Below are 19160 nucleotides of genomic sequence, written 5' to 3'. Positions count from 1 at the left end.
ATGGTACAGATGTACATGTTTCCATAAGTCTGTATGATGATTAGTATGTATGACACTGATGTACATGTTTCCGTCAGTCTGTATGATAATTAATATGTATGGTACAGATGTACATGTTTCCAACAGTCTGAATGATAATTAATATGTATGGTACAGATGTACATGTTTCCATCAGTCTGTATGATGATTAGTATGTATGACACTGATGTACATGTTTCCGTCAGTCTGTATGATAATTAATATGTATGGTACAGATGTACATGTTTCCAACAGTCTGTATGATAATTAATATGTATGACACAGATGTACATGTTTCCGTCAGTCTGTATGATGATTAGTATGTATGACACAGATGTACATGTTTCCGTCAGTCTGTATGATGATTAGTATGTATGACACAGATGTACATGTTTCCATCAGTCTGTATGATGATTAGTATGCATGACACAGATGTACATGTTTCCATCAGTCTGTATCATAATATGTATGACACAGATGTACATGTTTCCATCAGTCTGTATCATAATATGTATGACACAGATGTACATGTTTCCGTCAGTCTGTATGATGATTAGTATGTATGACACAGATGTACATGTTTCCATCAGTCTGTATCATAATTAATACGTATGATACAGATGTACATGTTTCTGTCAGTCTGTATTATAATAGTTTGTACTGCTACTTTTTTATTTATTATTGATGATATAGATCTACACATTTCAAACAGTCTGTACTATAATATTTTGTTTGTACAGCTAATTGATATTGATTATCTATGATACAGATCTACATGAATCCATCAGTCTGCATTGTAATATTTTGTTGAGATAATGGAATTCGAACAAAAGCCTCAACCTGAAACATGTTTTGTTCCGTATTTGTTGGCTGTATTGGTCATGGTCATACATGTCATTGTGGTGTGTATGTCACTGTTGCATTTGATGGCTGTTAACCCTTAGGCTGCCTGTATGACGAGATAACTCGTCATGGCAAGCATGTATGCTTCACTGCCACAATGACGAGATAACTCATCATCGAAATATTCTGATTTTTCCCTGGTTTGCATTCACTTCGTTGACAAAAATAGTGGTAGCTTTAGCCTGAAGAATCGTTCTAGATTCTATTCATAGCTAGAAACCCCATCTATGTCATGAAGCAGTCCTTTATTTAAACGTTTTGGTTGGGTCACTGTCCAAGTGTTTGCCTGACTTCTCTCCTCGCTCGCTCAAGACATGTGATCGTGACGAACTAAATCAACCAAGATTTCTTTCTTTAGCTGATGCTCTGAAAGAATTGAAGCATAAATTCAAAGGAGAAGACAGCGATGAACATTTATAGGATGATTTGATAGAAAATAAAGGGAGCAATCAAGAGAGTGGCTGGCTGTATAGATGTTAGCAGACGACAGAACATGACCAAATTATTACCAGGACACAGTGTGAGCGATATTCTTGGCACTCAGCCAACGCGATATTCTTGGCACTCAGCCAATGCGATATTCCTGGGACTCAGCCAACGCGGTCTCATAAGAACTGGATCAAGTGACAGTGTGAGAGGGGTGAAGAGGAGGCGGGTGGAGACAGAGGGGGCGTGGCCTCACATCCATATTATCACTTGGAGAAGTCACAATGCATTGTGCATCTATCTCTTAAAAAATATATGTATATTGTGGTTGTTCTAGTATGATTTTGTGTTTGCAGATATCCATTTGTCCAGAAAATATGATATTTTTGTGCAAATTATCTGACTAATGTTTGAAATGAACAAGTTGAAAATGTGACAAAAAACAAAACACTGATTTCAAAACAACAGCATGTCACTAAAAATATATGAAATGGGAAAACAGCATGTGTTTTGTATTCTTTATTCATTTACCTTTCAGAAAATATATACTTTTATGGGTCTTTCTCCAATAACAAAGAGCACAGAATTTTTGGAAAATTTATACCCGTTTTTTTGTGAAAAAAACCCCCTGGCAAATAGATTTCCCTTAAATTTTATTTTCCTGGCAGCGAAAGGGTTAATGTCACTGTGGTTGTAAACATCACTGTGGTTATGTCATGCTTATAAATGTCACTGTGGTAAATGTCATGCTTGTAAATGTCCTGGTTGTACGTGTCATGGTTGTTAGTCTTTGTTGTACATGTCTTGGTCACATATGTTTTCCAGGAGGAGTATCATAATAATACTGTATATATGTCATAGAGGCTTTCAACAAGTTATAAATACATGTAAATACAATACAGGTAAATATACATATTGGTTGTATATATATCATGGAGGCTTCCAAAAGTTATGCATAAATAGAGTACATGGAAAATATGTATATATCATGAAGGCTTCCAAAAGTTATAAATATGCGTAAATAGAGAACATGGAAAATATGTATATATCATGGAGGCTTTCACAAGTTATGAATACGTGTTAACAGAGTACATGGCAAATATGTCATGGTTATTATGTGACTGAGTCTTCTACAGGTTATAAATTGATACGTGATGATTGTATACGTGGTGGTGGCTTCAACAAGTTGTAAATACATGAAACTACAAAAAGAGTGCACGGAAAATATGTCCTGGCTGTGTATGATAGGGAAAATACGTCTTGGTTGTGTATGACAGCTGTGTATGATAGGGAAAATATCATGTCTTGGCTGTGTATGATAGGGAAAATATCATGTCTTGGCTGTGTATGATATACAGAAGCTTTCCACAGCTAATACTGATGGAAAGGTACCATGATGTGGTTAGTCTGAACAGACTGTCTGTCGCTGTCATCCTTTTTGCCTTTTCCCTTTGCCCTGTTACCAAACTGGTGATCCCTATTTGCCTATTTACAATTTGCCTATGCACTCAAGATTTAAGAACTTAATTACTCAAGGATAAAGATTCTAGGCACTGCCTAGTCTTCCAATATGTCCTTGTGACAACAATATCAACAATAACGATAACGACACAACAACAATAATGTTGGTGTGTGTGTGTGGGGAGGACGGGGGTGGGGGGGAGGAGGAGGGAGGGGCGCTGGGGGGCGTGCATGCGTGTGTGTGTAAGTGTGCGAATGAGTGTGTATGTGTGTGTGTGTGTGTGTGTGTGTGTCTGCATGTCTGCAGACTGAACGGGCCAAACATGAGCGGCAGGAAGGCAAAACGCGATGCACAGTCAAACTCTCAAAATGTCAGTGACTATGGCAGCACATAACAGAGTGGGTGGAATGGGACCAGGTGGAATGGTACAGGGTGAAATGGAACCAGATGAAATGGAGCCAGGTGAAATGGGACAATGGGACCAGGTGGAATGGAACCAGGTGAAATGGAATAATGGGACCAGGTGAAATGGAGCCAGGTGAAATGGGACCATGGGACCAGGTGAAATGGAACCAGGTGAAATGGGACTAGGAGGAATGGAACCAGATGAAATGGAACCAGGTGGAATGGAACCAGGTGAAACGGGACAGGTGGAATGGAACCAGGTGAAATGGGACAGGTGGAATGGAACCAGGTGAAATGGGACAGGTGGAATGGAACCGGGTGAAATATGACAGGTGGAATGGAATCAGGTGAAATGGAACCAGGTGAAATGAAACCAGGTGAAATGGGACCAGGTGAAATGGGACAGGTGGAATGGGACCAGGTGAAATGGGACAGGTGGAATGGAACCAGGTGAAATGGGACCAGGTGAAATGGAACCAGGTGAAATGGGACCAGGTGAAATGGAACCATGTGGAATGGGACCAGGTGGAATGGAACCAGGTGAAATGGAACCATGTGAAATGGGACCAGGTGAAATGGGACCAGGTGAAATGGAACCATGTGGAATGGGACCAGGTGAAATGGAACCATGTGGAATGGGACCAGGTGAAATGGGACCAGGTGGAATGGGACAGGTGGAATGGAACCAGGTGAAATGGGACCATGTGGAATGGGACAGGTGAAATGGAACCAGGTGAAATGGGACCAGGTGAAATGGGACAGGTGGAATGGAACCAGATGAAATGGAACCAGGTGAAATGGGACCAGGTGAAATGGGACAGATGGAATGGAACCAGGTGAAATGGGACCAGGTGAAATGGGACAGGTGGAATGGAACCAGGTGAAATATAACAGGTGAAATGGAACCAGGTGAAATGGAACCAGGTGAAATGAAACCAGGTGAAATGGGACCCGGTGAAATGGGACCAGGTGGAATGAGACCAGGTGAAATGGGACCAGGTGAAATGGGACAGGTGAAATGGAACCAGGTGAAATGGGACCAGGTGAAATGGAACCATGTGGAATGGGACCAGGTGGAATGGAACCAGGTGAAATGGAACCATGTGAAATGGGACCAGGTGAAATGGGACCAGGTGAAATGGAACCATGTGGAATGGGACCAGGTGAAATGGAACCATGTGGAATGGGACCAGGTGAAATGGGACCAGGTGAAATGGGACAGGTGGAATGGAACCAGGTGAAATGGGACCATGTGGAATGGGACCAGGTGAAATGGAACCATGTGGAATGGGACCAGGTGAAATGGGACAGGTGGAATGGAACCAGGTGAAATGGGACCATGTGGAATGGGACCATGTGGAATGGGACCAGGTGAAATTGGACCATGTGGAATGGGACCAGGTGAAATGGAACCATGTGGAATGGGACCAGGTGAAATGGGACAGGTGGAATGGAACCAGGTGAAATGGGACCATGTGGAATGGGACCAGGTGAAATGGGACCAGGTGAAATGGAACCATGTGGAATGGGACCAGGTGAAATGGAACCAGGTGAAACAGGACAGGTGGAATGGAACCAGGTGAAACGGGACAGGTGGAATGGGACCTGCTGCTCTGTGCCAGCTACCACTGTGTGCAGGGGGAGGGAGAGAGAGGGCGGGGTTGTAGGTGGCGTACACGAAAGCACAGGAATTGCTATGGGGAGAGAGAAGCTAGGAGGCCAAAGAAAGGAAGGAAAGAAGGAAGGAAGGAAGGAAGGAAGGCGTTACCCCTCTCTGTGCAGCCTGAAAACAGTCAGCAACACCACGCGTCAGTCCTTCCATCCACACACACACACACACACACAGAGAAACACTCACTCACATACACAAACACACACGACACACACACACACACACACACACACACACACAGACAGGCCACCACAGACTCACTGTTCTACACACAGTGAGCTGCTCTTTACAGAAAACGAATCCTTCACAAGTACACCAATATCAGAAAAAACTGGCTCACGTACAAACACTTAAGATGTACAATAGACAAAGAGGTGACACTATCAAGATACAACATGATTACACTGCACTCAACACATTTCATCGTTCATTCCTAATAGAAGACAAATCATCGTTCATTCCAAACAGAACCACATTTCATCATTCATTCCAAACAGAACACATTTCATCATTCATTCCAAACAGAACACATTCCAAACAGAAGACAAATCATTGTTCATTCCAAACAGAACCACATTTCATCATTCATTCCAAACAGAACACATTTCATCATTCATTCCAAACAGAAGACAAATCATCGTTCATTCCAAACAGAACACAAATCATCACTGATTCCAAACAGAACACATTTCATCGTTCATTCCGAACAGAACCACATTTCATCATTCATTCCAAACAGAACACAAATCATCGTTCATTCCAAACAGAAGACAAATCATCATTCATTCCAAACAGAACACATTTCATCGTTCATTCCGAACAGAACCACATTCATCATTCCAAATTTCATCATTCATTCCAAACAGAACACAAATCATCGTTCATTCCAAACAGAACACAAATCATCATTGATTCAAACAGAACACATTTCATCGTTCATTCCGAACAGAACCACATTTCATCATTCATTCCAAACAGAACACAAATCATCGTTCATTCCAAACAGAACACAAATCATCATTCATTCCAAACAGAACACATTTCATCGTTCATTCCGAACAGAACCACATTTCATCATTCATTCCAAACAGAACACAAATCATCGTTCATTCCAAACAGAACACAAATCATCGTTCATTCCAAACAGAACCACATTTCATTGTTCATTCCAAACACAACACATTTCATCATTCATTCCAAACAGAACACATTTCATCTTTCATACCACAATGAATACATTTCATCATTTGTTCCAAACAGAACACAATACATCATTCATTCCAAACAGAACACAAATCATCATTCATTCCAAACAGAACACAGAACTCATCTTTCATACCACAATGAATACATTTCATCATTCATTCCAAACAGAACACAAATCATCGTTGACAAAACAACAGAAGACAAATCATCGTTCATTCCAAACAAGATGGCAAAACAACAGAAGACAAATCATCGTTAATCCCAAACAGAAGACAAATCATTGTTCATTCCAAACAGATGACAAAACTTGTTCATTCCAAACAGATGACAAAACAACAGAAGACAAATCATCGTTCATTCCAAACAAGATGACAAAACAACAGAAGACAAATCATCGTTCATTCCAAACAAGATGGCAAAACAACAGAAGACAAATCATCATTCATTCCAAACAGAACACAATTTATGTTTCAATCCAAACAGAATGCAGTTCATCATTCAATCCAAACAGAATACAAATCATCTTTCATTCGAAACAGAACACAAATCATCTGGGATTCCCCCCAAGAGGGAGGGAAGGGAGAGAACTGGGCAGTGCACTGTACCTTCTCTCCCTTCTTGTCGTTGAGCACAGCAGTGTCCTCTGTCTTGTACTCGCCCAGCACGATGGCATCTTTGAAGCTGTAGGCCTCTCCCTGTACACACAGCCAGCAGTCAGTGCAGTCTGTACAGCACAGCACAGCACAGCACAGCCACCACACTGTACCACACCACACCACAACACCACACTGTACCACACCACACCACACCATGCCATGACACACCACACCACAACACCACACTGTACCACACCACACCACACCATGCCACGACACACCACACCACCACACTGTACCACACCACACCACACCATGCCACGACACACCACACCATACCACCACACTGTACCACACCACACCATGCCATGACACACCACACCACCACACTGCACCACACCATGACACACCACATCACCACACTGTACCACACCACACCATGACACACAACATCACCACACTGTACCACACCACACCATGACACACAACATCACCACACTGTACCACACCACACCACACCACACCACCATACTGTACCACACCACACCACACCATGCCACGACACACCACACCACACCACCACACTGCACCCTCTGATTTCCACACACAGACATAAATCTCACATCCTCTGTTTTCCACATACAGACATAAATCTCACATCCTCTGTTTTCCACATACAGACATAAATCTCACATCCTCTGTTTTCCACACACAGACATAAATCTCACATCCTCTGTTTTCCACATACAGACAAAAATCTCACATCCTCTGTTTTCCACATACAGACATAAATCTCACATTCTCTGTTTTCCACACACAAATAAAAATCTCTCATTCTCTGTTTTCCACATACAGACATAAATCTCACATTCTCTGTTTTCCACACACAGACATAAATCTCACATCCTGTTTTCCACACACAGACATAAATCTCACATCCTCTGTTTTCCACACACACACACACACAGACATAAATCTCACATCCTCTATTTTCCACACGCACACACAACCATAAATCTCACATTCTCTTGCTCTGCTCCTCTCACCCAGACATGCAGGTACCTTCTTCCCCACACACGGCACACACTTCTTTCTTTTTCACGGCCGTGTGCATATGTATACAGGCATACACGCACATACATGCGCGCGCACACGCACACACACACACCACACTCACCATATACAAACACACACCACAAATACATGAACACACACACACACACACACACACCACGCACACTGGTCCTCCATATCAATAACCAACACAATTAATTCATCAATGGTTCTATGCAAAATGACGTCATCACAACATCAGGAGAGGGATACAAAGTGCATCAACCCAAACTGGACGCCCCAGTAAAACTGGCAACGCCTGCTGAGTGTCACCGAATCCAGCTGGCTGCATGCAGGGACCATGCACTGTGATACAGGTGACTGGGAGGTCTGGCTGTGCGCCACGCCACGCCATGCACTGCACCATTCACCCACACTGATAACGTGCATTTCCCACAACACCCTCACACACTGATAACAAGCATTCCCCACAACACTCTCACACACTGATAACGTGCATTCCCCACAACACCCTCACACACTGATAACGTGCATTTCCCACAACACTCTCACACACTGGTAACATGCATTTCCCACAACACTCTCGCACACTGATAACATGCATTTCCCACAACACTCTCACACACTGATAACATGCATTCCCCACAACACTCTCACACACTGGTAACATGCATTTCCCACAACACTCTCACACACTGTTAACATGCATTCCCCACAACACTCTCACACACTGATAACATACATTTCCCACAACACTCTCACACACTGGTAACATGCATTTCCCACAACACTCTCACACACTGGTAACATGCATTTCCCACAACACTCTCACACACTGATAACATACATTTCCCACAACACTCTCACACATTGATAACAAGCATTCCCCACAACACTCTCACACACTGATAACATGCATTTCCCACAAGACTCTCACACACTGATAACATGCATTCCCCACAACACTCTCACACACTGATAACATGCATTCCCCACAACACTCTCACACACTGATAACATGCATTTCCCACAACACTCTCATACACTGATAACATACATTTCCCACAACACTCTCACACATTGATAACAAGCATTCCCCACAACACTCTCACACACTGATAACATGCATTTCCCACAAGACTCTCACACACTGATAACATGCATTTCCCACAACACTCTCACACACTGGTAACATGCATTCCCCACAACACTCTCACACACTGATAACATGCATTCCCCACAACACTCTCACACACTGATAACATGCATTTCCCACAACACTCTCACACATTGATAACAAGCATTCCCCATAACACTCTCACACACTGATAACATGCATTTCCCACAACACTCTCACACACTGATAACATGCATTCCCCACAACACTCTCACACACTGATAACATGCATTCCCCACAACACCCTCACACACTGATAACATGCATTCCCCACAACACTCTCACACACTGATAACATGCATTTCCCACAACACTCTCACACACTGATAACATGCATTCCCCACAACACTCTCACACACTGGTAACATGCATTTCCCACAACACTCTCACACACTGATAACATGCATTTCCCACAACACTCTCACACACTGATAACATGCATTTCCCACAACACTCTCACACACTGATAACATGCATTTCCCACAACACTCTCACACACTGATAACATGCATTTCTCACAACATTCTCACATGTCACACTGATAACATGCATTCCCCACAACACTCTCACACGTTATTGCCACACACAGAATAATGACTTCTACTCAAGGTATATCCCTTGTCACACCAAGATGACATGGTTAAAATGCAAAAAGGAACAGGGGTACCTACTGAGCAAACAAAGCGCTTCTTTCAACCCAAAATGCTTTCAATGCGCAAGCGATGCTCTGTCCCATACAACACTGCGTGCAGAAAGAAAACAGGTACACACATTCTCTAACTTGATAACTTAAATCGTAGCAATGACATACAATGACCGAGTGCACACCAATGACCTGTGGAAATCCTCACCTAGTGTACAAAAACAAAATGTTGGCAAAAAAAAAAACAAAAACATTCAACGTGAAAACTAGTCCAACATTAGCCTTTCATTAATGAACAAAATGTTGTCAAAACCTTCAACATTCAACGTGAAAACTAGTCCAACATTAGCCTTTCATTAATGAACAAAATGTTGTCAAAACCTTCAACATTCAAGGTGAAAACTAGCCCAGCGTCTGCCTTTCAATGATGGCAGCAAACAAAAGACCCCAAAAGCAAAGCATTAAAAATCAAAGGACTGCGTGGGTACAATTTGCATCTACAGAAAAAAGACACCTCCTTTTTAAGGACCTGGAACAGAACAGACTCCTCAGAGTCAAAGACAAAAATAAGCATCCCTCAATAATACAATACAGCCCTCAACACTGTGTGAACATCACAGGCCTCAACACTGTGAACAATACAGCCCTCAACAATGTGTGAACAATACAGCCCTCAACAATGTGTGAACAATGCAATACAGCCCTCAACACTGTGTGAACAATGCAATACAGCCCTCAACACTGTGAACAATACAATACAGCCCTCAACACTGTGTGAACAATACAGCCTTCAACACTGTGTGAACAATACAATACAACCCTCAACACTGTGTGAACAATACAGCCCTCAAAGCTGTGTGAACAATACAATACACCCCTCAACGCTGTGTGAACAATACAATACACCCCTCAATGCTGGGTGGACAATACAATACAGCCCTCAACACTGTACACCCCTCAACACTGTGTGAACATTACACCCCTCAACACTGTGTGAACAATACACCCCTCAACACTGTGTGAACAATACAATACACCCCTCAACACTGTGTGAACAATACAGCCCTCAACACTGTGTGAACAACACAATACAGCCCTCAACGCTGTGTGAACAACAGGATACACCCCTCAACGCTGTGTGGACAATACAATACAGCCCTCAACACTGTGTGAACAATACAATACAGCCCTCAACACTGTGTGAACAATACAGCCCTCAACAAATGTCTTGAGATCTCCCTGAAAAACGCCAGGCCTCGAGAACAGTTCTCAACATCCCAGGAGGCAGCATATGCTTCAAGCAAGAAAGCATTCAGTGCCACTCTCAACAGGACTGCTACTACATCCTACAGGTCTGGTTTACCACACATCATTCACAACTCAACACAGGCATCAGCAGTACTTTAACAATACTGTCCTTCGAAAATACTGTTCTTTGGTGCACCCTCACTAACAATGGGATATTTGGCACCCTCAAAAGGTGCACCCTGAATAACAATGGGATATTTGGCACCCTCAAAAGGTGAACCCTCAATAACAATGGGATATTTGGCACCCTCAAAAGGTGCACCCTCATAAACAATGGGATATTTGGCACCCTCAAAAGGTGCACCCTCAACAACAATGGGATATTTGGCACCCTCAAAAGGTGCTCCCTCAACAGCAATGGGATATTTGGCACTGTCAAAAGGTGCACCCTCAACAACAATGGGATATTTGGCACCCTCAAAAGGTACACCCTCACTAACAATAGGATATTTGGCACTCTCAAAAGGTGCACCCTCACTAACAATGGGATATTTGGAGCCCTAAAAAGTGCACTCTCACTAACAATGGGATATTTGGCACCCTCAACAACAATGGGATATTTGGCACCCTCAAAAGGTGCACCCTCAACAACAATGGGATATTTGGCACCCTCAAAAGGTGCACCCTCACTAACAATGGGATATTTGGCACCCTCAAAAGGTGCACCCTCACTAACAATGGGATATTTGGCACCCTCAAAAGGTGCACCCTCACTAACAATGGGATATTTGGCACCCTCAAAAGGTGCACCCTCACTAACAATGGCATATTTGGCACCCTCAAAAGGTGCACTCTCACTAACAATGGGATATCTGGCACCCTCAAAAGGTGCACTCTCACTGACAATGGGATATTTAGCACCCTCAAAAGGTGTACCCTCATAAACAATAGGATATTTGGCACCCTCAAAAGATGCACCCTCACTAACAATGGGATATTTGGCACTCTCAAAAGGTGCACCCTCACTAACAATGGGATATTTGGCACCCTCAAAAGGTGCACCCTCAACAGCAATGGGATATTTGGCACCCTCAAAAGGTGCACTGTCACTAAAAATGGGATATTTAGCACCCTCAAAAGGTGCACCTTCAACAACAATGGGATATTTGGCACCCTCAAAAGGTGTATCCTCAACAACAATGGGATATTTGGCACCCTCAAAAGGTGCACCCTCAATAAAAATGGAATGAAGACCATCGCAGTCAGATACAACATAAGCTCAGTAACAAAGGGAGAAAATGCACCCTCAATATCAATGGGATTTTCTTCATTCGTGGGCTGCAACTCCCACATTCACTAGTATGTACATGAGTAGGCTTTTACGGGTATGGCCGTTTTTATCCAGCCATGCAGGCAGCCATACTCAATGGGATAAGATGGGATGAAAAGCCTCCATGAGTAGCAATGGGATATATGGCACCCTCAATAAGAATGGGATATATGGCACCCTCAATAAGAACGGGATATATGGCACCCTCAATCAGAATGGGATATATGGCACCCTCAATCAGAATGGGATAGATGGTACCCTCAATGAGAATGGAATATATGGTGCCCTCAGTCAGAATGGGATATATGGTACCCTCAATAAGAATGGGATATATGGCACCCTCAATAAGAATGGGATATATGGCACCCTCAATAAGAATAGAATATGTGGCATCCTCAATCAGAATGGGAAATATGGCACCCTCAATAAGAATGGGATATATGGCACCCTCAATAAGAACAGCATATGTGGCATCCTCAATCAGAATGGGATATATGGCTTCCTCAATCAGAATGGGATAGATAGTACCCTCAATAACAATGGGATATATGGCACCCTCAATCAGAATGGAATAAGTGGCACCCTCAATAAGAATGGGATATATGGCACCCTCAATAAGAATGGAATAAGTGGCACCCTCAATAAGAATGGGATAAGTGGTAACCTCAATAAGAATGGGATAAGTGGCATCCTCAATCAGAATGGGATATATGGCACCCTCAATAAGAATGGGATAAGCGGCACCCTCATTATCAATGGCGATAAACAGTACCCTCAATAACAGTGGGATGAAAAGCACCTCTGAATAACAATGGCATAAAGTGCATGCACCCTCAATAAGAATGGCAAAACATGCTACCCCCTAGAAAAAAAAAAAAAAAAAAAGGCACAAGATACCGTTCACTGACACTGGTATGGAGTGCACCCCTCAACACAGCGGCATACACCTCCACTGACACCCACTTCTCTGTTCTTCTTCTTTTTTTTTTTTTTTTGCTGCCCCATCATCTGCTCCGTTTCAGTGGCATTACTCCCATGCCGCTCATTTAGATTCCCCCATACACGGCCACACCCGGGTTCGTCCGTCGCAGTTCCAGCGTCGACAGTCCACAGGGAACCATCGATGTTAGGTCGCCAGGAGGCCACACACCAGAGGAGACTCTGCACTGCTGCTGAGTCACTTCGGTGGTGTTCAGTGGTGCCAGTTCTGTTTTAACGTACTTAGGAACCCACCTACTAAGCCCCCTTCTAACGACAATAATGGCTTAGTCGCTTCTCTGTTATTCTGTCTACCCCTTCCCCAGCCAATAGTAAACTACTGTGAAGCATGCGCTGCTTTCAGGTCTCTCTCTCTCTCTCTCTCACACACACACACACACACACACACACACACACACACACACACACACACACACACACACTGCAGACTGCGGTCTCCACAACAACATCCAGCGTCATGTCTACAGCAGGTTGGACAACATTTTCCCTGCTGCAGACAACAACAACAACAACATGCACATGCCATGCGAAAGCCAACCACTGGGGTCACAGCCTGTGTTAGACAGCGCAGGGCAGGGCAGAGAGAGAGGAAGGGGCTGGGGGTGGGGGTGTGGTTGGGGGGAGGGAGGATGGAGACAGTTGAAACGATGATAAAATAGCTACAGTGACGTGATGAGAAAGGAATACACAAGTTGCTACAGTCATACAGGTGTGTGACTGGTGACAGGTAAGACAGTCACGGAGGTACGACAGACAGAGACCAAACAGCTACAGGTAAGACCATCACAGCTACAGGTAAGAACATCACAGAGACCAGACAGCTACAGGTAAGACCGTCACAGCTACAGGTAAGACCGTCACAGAGTCCAGACAGCTACAGGTAAAACCGTCACAGAGACCAGACAGCTACAGGTAAGACCGTCACAGAGGCCAGACAGCTACAGGTAAGACCGTCACAGAGACCAGACAGCTACAGGTAAGACCGTCACAGCTACAGGTAAGACCGTCACAGAGTCCACACAGCTACAGGTAAGACCGTCACAGAGACCAGACAGCTACAGGTAAGACCGTCACAGCTACAGGTAAGACCGTCACAGAGTCCACACAGCTACAGGTCAGACCGTCACAGAGACCAGACTGCTACAGGTAAGACCGTCACAGCTACAGGTAAGACCGTCACAGAGTCCACACAGCTACAGGTAAGACCGTCACAGAGTCCAGACAGCTACAGGTAAGACCGTCTCAGAGACCAGACAGCTACAGGTAAGACCGTCACAGCTACAGGTAAGACCGTCACAGAGTCCAGACAGCTACAGGTAAGACCGTCACAGAGACCAGACAGCTACAGGTCAGACCGTCACAGAGTCCAGACAGCTACAGGTAAGACCGTCACAGAGTCCAGACAGCTAGACGTCACAGAGTCCACACAGCTACAGGTCAGACCGTCACAGAGACCAGACTGCTACAGGTAAGACCGTCACAGCTACAGGTAAGACCGTCACAGAGTCCACACAGCTACAGGTCAGACCGTCACAGAGACCAGACTGCTACAGGTAAGACCGTCACAGCTACAGGTAAGACCGTCACAGAGTCCACACAGCTACAGGTAAGACCGTCTCAGAGACCAGACAGCTACAGGTAAGACCGTCACAGCTACAGGTAAGACCGTCACAGAGTCCAGACAGCTACAGGTAAGACCGTCACAGAGACCAGACAGCTACAGGTAAGACTGTCACAGCTACAGGTAAGACCATCACAGAGACCAGACAGCTACAGGTAAGACCGTCACAGATTCCAGACAGCTACAGGTAAGACCGTCACAGCTACAGGTAAGACCGTCACAGAGGCCAGACAGCTACAGGTCAGACCGTCACAGCTACAGGTAAGACCGTCACAGAGTCCAGACAGCTACAGGTAAGACCGTCACAGCTACAGGTAAGACCGTCACAGAGTCCACACAGCTACAGGTCAGACCGTCACAGAGTCCAGACAGCTACAGGTCAGACCGTCACAGAGACCAGACAGCTACAGGTCAGACCGTCACAGAGACCAGACAGCTACAGGTAACAGCTACAGGTAATACCGTCACACAGACCAGACAGCTACATGCAAGAGAGTGTGGAAAAGAAGACCTGCACTGTCAAGACTGGATTCCCTGATTCCATCATTCAGTTTTTGTCATGTCTTATTTGTATTTTCAGTGCATGGTGTACGTGATGGTTTGTTTGTTTTTTGTGTGTGTGTGTGTGTGTGTGTATGTTCATAGATTACAAAATGGCAGCCTGTCCCTCGTAAAGTGTGGGAGAAAATACCATTCGGCAACTAGCCTGTCAAGACACGGCCCATGGCTGAGGCAGATACATCACCCACTGCACCACTCCACCGTCTCCCAGGACCTGTGACTGAAGGTTGCTGACTACTACACTGTGCGTGATGTTTGTGTGTGTGTGTACATGTATTAACTACTGCTGCACCTCTCTAACAATGCCTTTCTTATACTGGAAATGATTTCCTGTTCGACGTTTTCCAACCCAATGAAGGGTTAGGACGACTTCAGGAAGTGATTATCTCAGGCACAGTCTGCACAGTTAGATTAGTACAACATGTGCAACATGATTTGATAATCTGAATGTATGAAACTACAACATGTGCAACATGATTTGATAATCTGAATGTATGAAACTACAACATGTGCAACATAATTTGATAATCTGAATGAAAGAAAGTATAACATGTACAACATGATTTGATATTCTGAATGAATAAACATATAACTTGTGCATCATAACTAAATATTCTGACTGAATCAAGGCATGACTTGTGCAACACGACTGAATATTCTGACTGAATAAACGTATAACTTGTGCATCATGACTGAATATTCTGACTGAATGAAGGCATGACTTGTGCAACATTAAACCTCCTCCACCTGCAGGACCAGTGCGTCTATCCCACAATGCCTGTCTTCTTTTCACACAGGAAGCAGAGGAGTACGACCACAGACCCCGTCCAGAGAGGAGAGGAATAAGAAGCAAAGTGACTGGTCTACATGGTCACAAACACACACACACTCTCTCTCTCTCTCTCTCTCTCTCACTCACACACACACGCAAACACAGAGCAGTACCCCCTGGTGACACCTCAGCACGCCAAGCCAGGGGGCAGAAGCCACAGTGAACATATACACACACAGACACGACCACAGTGAACACACACACACACACACGAGATGAGCTTACCCACAAGATTTTGTCCACCATCTACAATGGGGGAGAAGAAAGGGACCAATCAGAACAAGGCGCCCGGTCACATGACACAAACAGACATGCCCTTCACTGCCAGGCGCACGGCACACACATCATGAATTGTGGGACATGTCAACAAGGAGCTATGTGATGTCATGAACATGGAGCTATGTGATGTCATCAACATGGAGCTCTGTGATGTCATCAACATGGAGCAATGTGATGTCATCAACATGGAGCTCTGTGATGTCATCAACACCAAGCACTGTGATGTCATTAACATGGAACTCTGTGATGTCACCAACATGGTGCTATGTGATGTGATAACAGTGCAGGTGGGTGATCACTGCATTAAACAACAGCATGGTGACTGCTGACCTTTGTTGTTCACAGACAACAACACAACAAACACTGCTGGTCAGTTATCAACAATGTGATCAAAACAATGAAAGTAACAACAATATATAGTACTAACACTTGGACAAACTAAACCTCAACCTGGCTACAATGAAACAATTGACTGGCCTACCAAATTAAACCGTGCACAAGCTCAGGGAAACGGTATGCACAAATCGCCAAAAGATTAGACAGACAAATAACCATACATATATGAATTACTGATACATAACTACAAGTAACAACCAAATGCTTGTGTGAACCATCAAAGGTTAAGACAGTAACACAGGTATCAATCAATCATAAATGAATGATTACAGGTAGCAAACAATCTGTGTGGGAATCACCAAGGCTTGGAACAGTAACACAAATAACCAAAGGTGTCGATTAATATCATGTATAATTACAGGTAATAACCCAACCAATGCTTGCATGATTGATGGAATATATATATATATATATATATGTATGATGACATCCATGAGCAAACCAACCAATGCACCAGAATTCTCCACAGTGAAGTGCTGGGATGCAGTGTGCGGCAACTACAGTGACCTGCTACCCACTTTCTTCCTTCAGTCATTTCCAACATCAAATAATGCACAACCGACTTGTCGAAACAATGCTTAGAAACATATGACTTATCACGCAACACCCTCTTCAATAAAGTCATAAAACATTAATGGAATGGTAACGACTCAAGATGAGGTCAGGCAGACAGTGAGACAGACAGACAGACAGACAGACTGACAGAGAAACGGACAGACAGAGACAGAGAGAGGAAGAGATAGACACAGACACAAAACAAACAACAAAAGGAACAAAATAACTTTTTTTCTTGACAGATAAAACTATAGGAAGATGTAAAAATAATGGGAGAGGTTGATGGGTGCATGGAAGATGTAACTCCTTCACACATCCACTGGGGCCATGTGAATTATGACGGCTATAAAGGGATGTAACTCCTTCACACATCCACTGGGGCCATGTGAATTATGATGGCTATAAGGGGATGTAACTCCTTCACACATCCACTGGGGCCATGTGAATTATGATGGCTATAAGGGGATGTAACTCCTCCACACATCAACTGGGGCCATGTGAATTATGACGGCTATAAAGGGATGTAACTCCTCCAGATATCAACTGGGGCCATGTGAATTATGGCTATAAAGGGATGTAACTCCTCCACACATCAACTGGGGCCATGTGAATTATGATGGCTATAAAGGGATGTAACTCCTCCACACATCAACTGGGGCCATGCGAATTATGATGGCTATAAGGGGATGTAACTCCTCCACATATCCACTGGGGCCATGCGAATCATGACGGCTATAAGGGGATGTAACTCCTCCACACATCAACTGGGGCCATGTGAATTATGATGGCTATAAAGGGATGTAACTCCTCCACACATCAACTGGGGCCATGTGAATTATGATGGCTATAAAGGGATGTAACTCCTTCACACATCCACTGGGGCCATGTGAATTATGACGGCTATAAAGGGATGTAACTCCTCCACACATCAACTGGGGCCATGTGAATTATGACGGCTATAAAGGGATGTAACTCCTCCACACATCAACTGGGGCCATGTGAATTATGACGGCTATAAGGGGATGTAACTCCTCCACACATCAACTGGGGCCATGTGAATTAAGATGGCTATAAGGGGATGTAACTCCTTCACACATCCACTGGGGCCATGTGAATTATGATGGCTATAAAGGGATGTAACTCCTCCAGATATCAACTGGGGCCATGTGAATTATGATGGCTATAAAGGGATGTAACTCCTCCACACATCAACTGTGACCATGTGAATTATGATGGCTATAAGGGGATGTAACTCCTCCACATATCAACTGGGGCCATGTGAATTATGATGGCTATAAAGGGATGTAACTCCTTCACACATCCACTGGGGCCATGTGAATTATGATGGCTATAAGGGGATGTAACTCCTCCACATATCAACTGGGGCCATGTGAATTATGATGGCTATAAAGGGATGTAACTCCTTCACACATCCACTGTGACCATGTGAATTATGATGGCTATAAGGGGATGTAACTCCTTCACACATCCACTGGGGCCATGTGAATTATGATGGCTATAAGGGGATGTAACTCCTTCACACATCCACTGGGGCCATGTGAATTATGATGGCTATAAGGGGATGTAACTCCTTCACACATCCACTGGGGCCATGTGAATTATGATGGCTATAAGGGGATGTAACTCCTCCACACATCAACTGGGGCCATGTGAATTATGATGGCTATAAGGGGATGTAACTCCTTCACACATCAACTGGGGCCATGTGAATTATGACGGCTATAAGGGGATGTAAC

The 19160-nt window shown here is 44.0% G+C and overlaps 1 protein-coding gene across 8 annotated transcripts in view; it reads right to left on the bottom strand.

Moving 5' to 3' along the window:
- LOC143276220 (proto-oncogene vav-like) overlaps positions 1-19160 on the bottom strand; it is a 107944-nt gene that overhangs the window by 38332 nt on the left and 50452 nt on the right. For 3 of the 8 annotated variants that reach the window (XM_076580680.1, XM_076580683.1, XM_076580687.1), the window contains 3 exons: positions 16399-16419; positions 6698-6787; positions 4983-4997 (listed from right to left, as the gene is read on the bottom strand). In XM_076580680.1, the coding sequence (XP_076436795.1) occupies positions 4983-4997; positions 6698-6787; positions 16399-16419 (126 nt within the window). The remainder of the gene's footprint in view (positions 1-4982; positions 4998-6697; positions 6788-16398; positions 16420-19160) is intronic. The other 5 variants (XM_076580681.1, XM_076580685.1, XM_076580682.1 and 2 more) reach the window with 3 other exon arrangements.

The sequence above is a fragment of the Babylonia areolata genome, chromosome 31 (genome assembly GCF_041734735.1).
Source record: "Babylonia areolata isolate BAREFJ2019XMU chromosome 31, ASM4173473v1, whole genome shotgun sequence".
Classification (NCBI taxonomy): Eukaryota; Metazoa; Mollusca; class Gastropoda; order Neogastropoda; family Buccinidae; genus Babylonia; species Babylonia areolata.
Note: the sequence above shows the minus strand (reverse complement) of the source record. Positions and strands in the feature narration are given on the sequence as shown.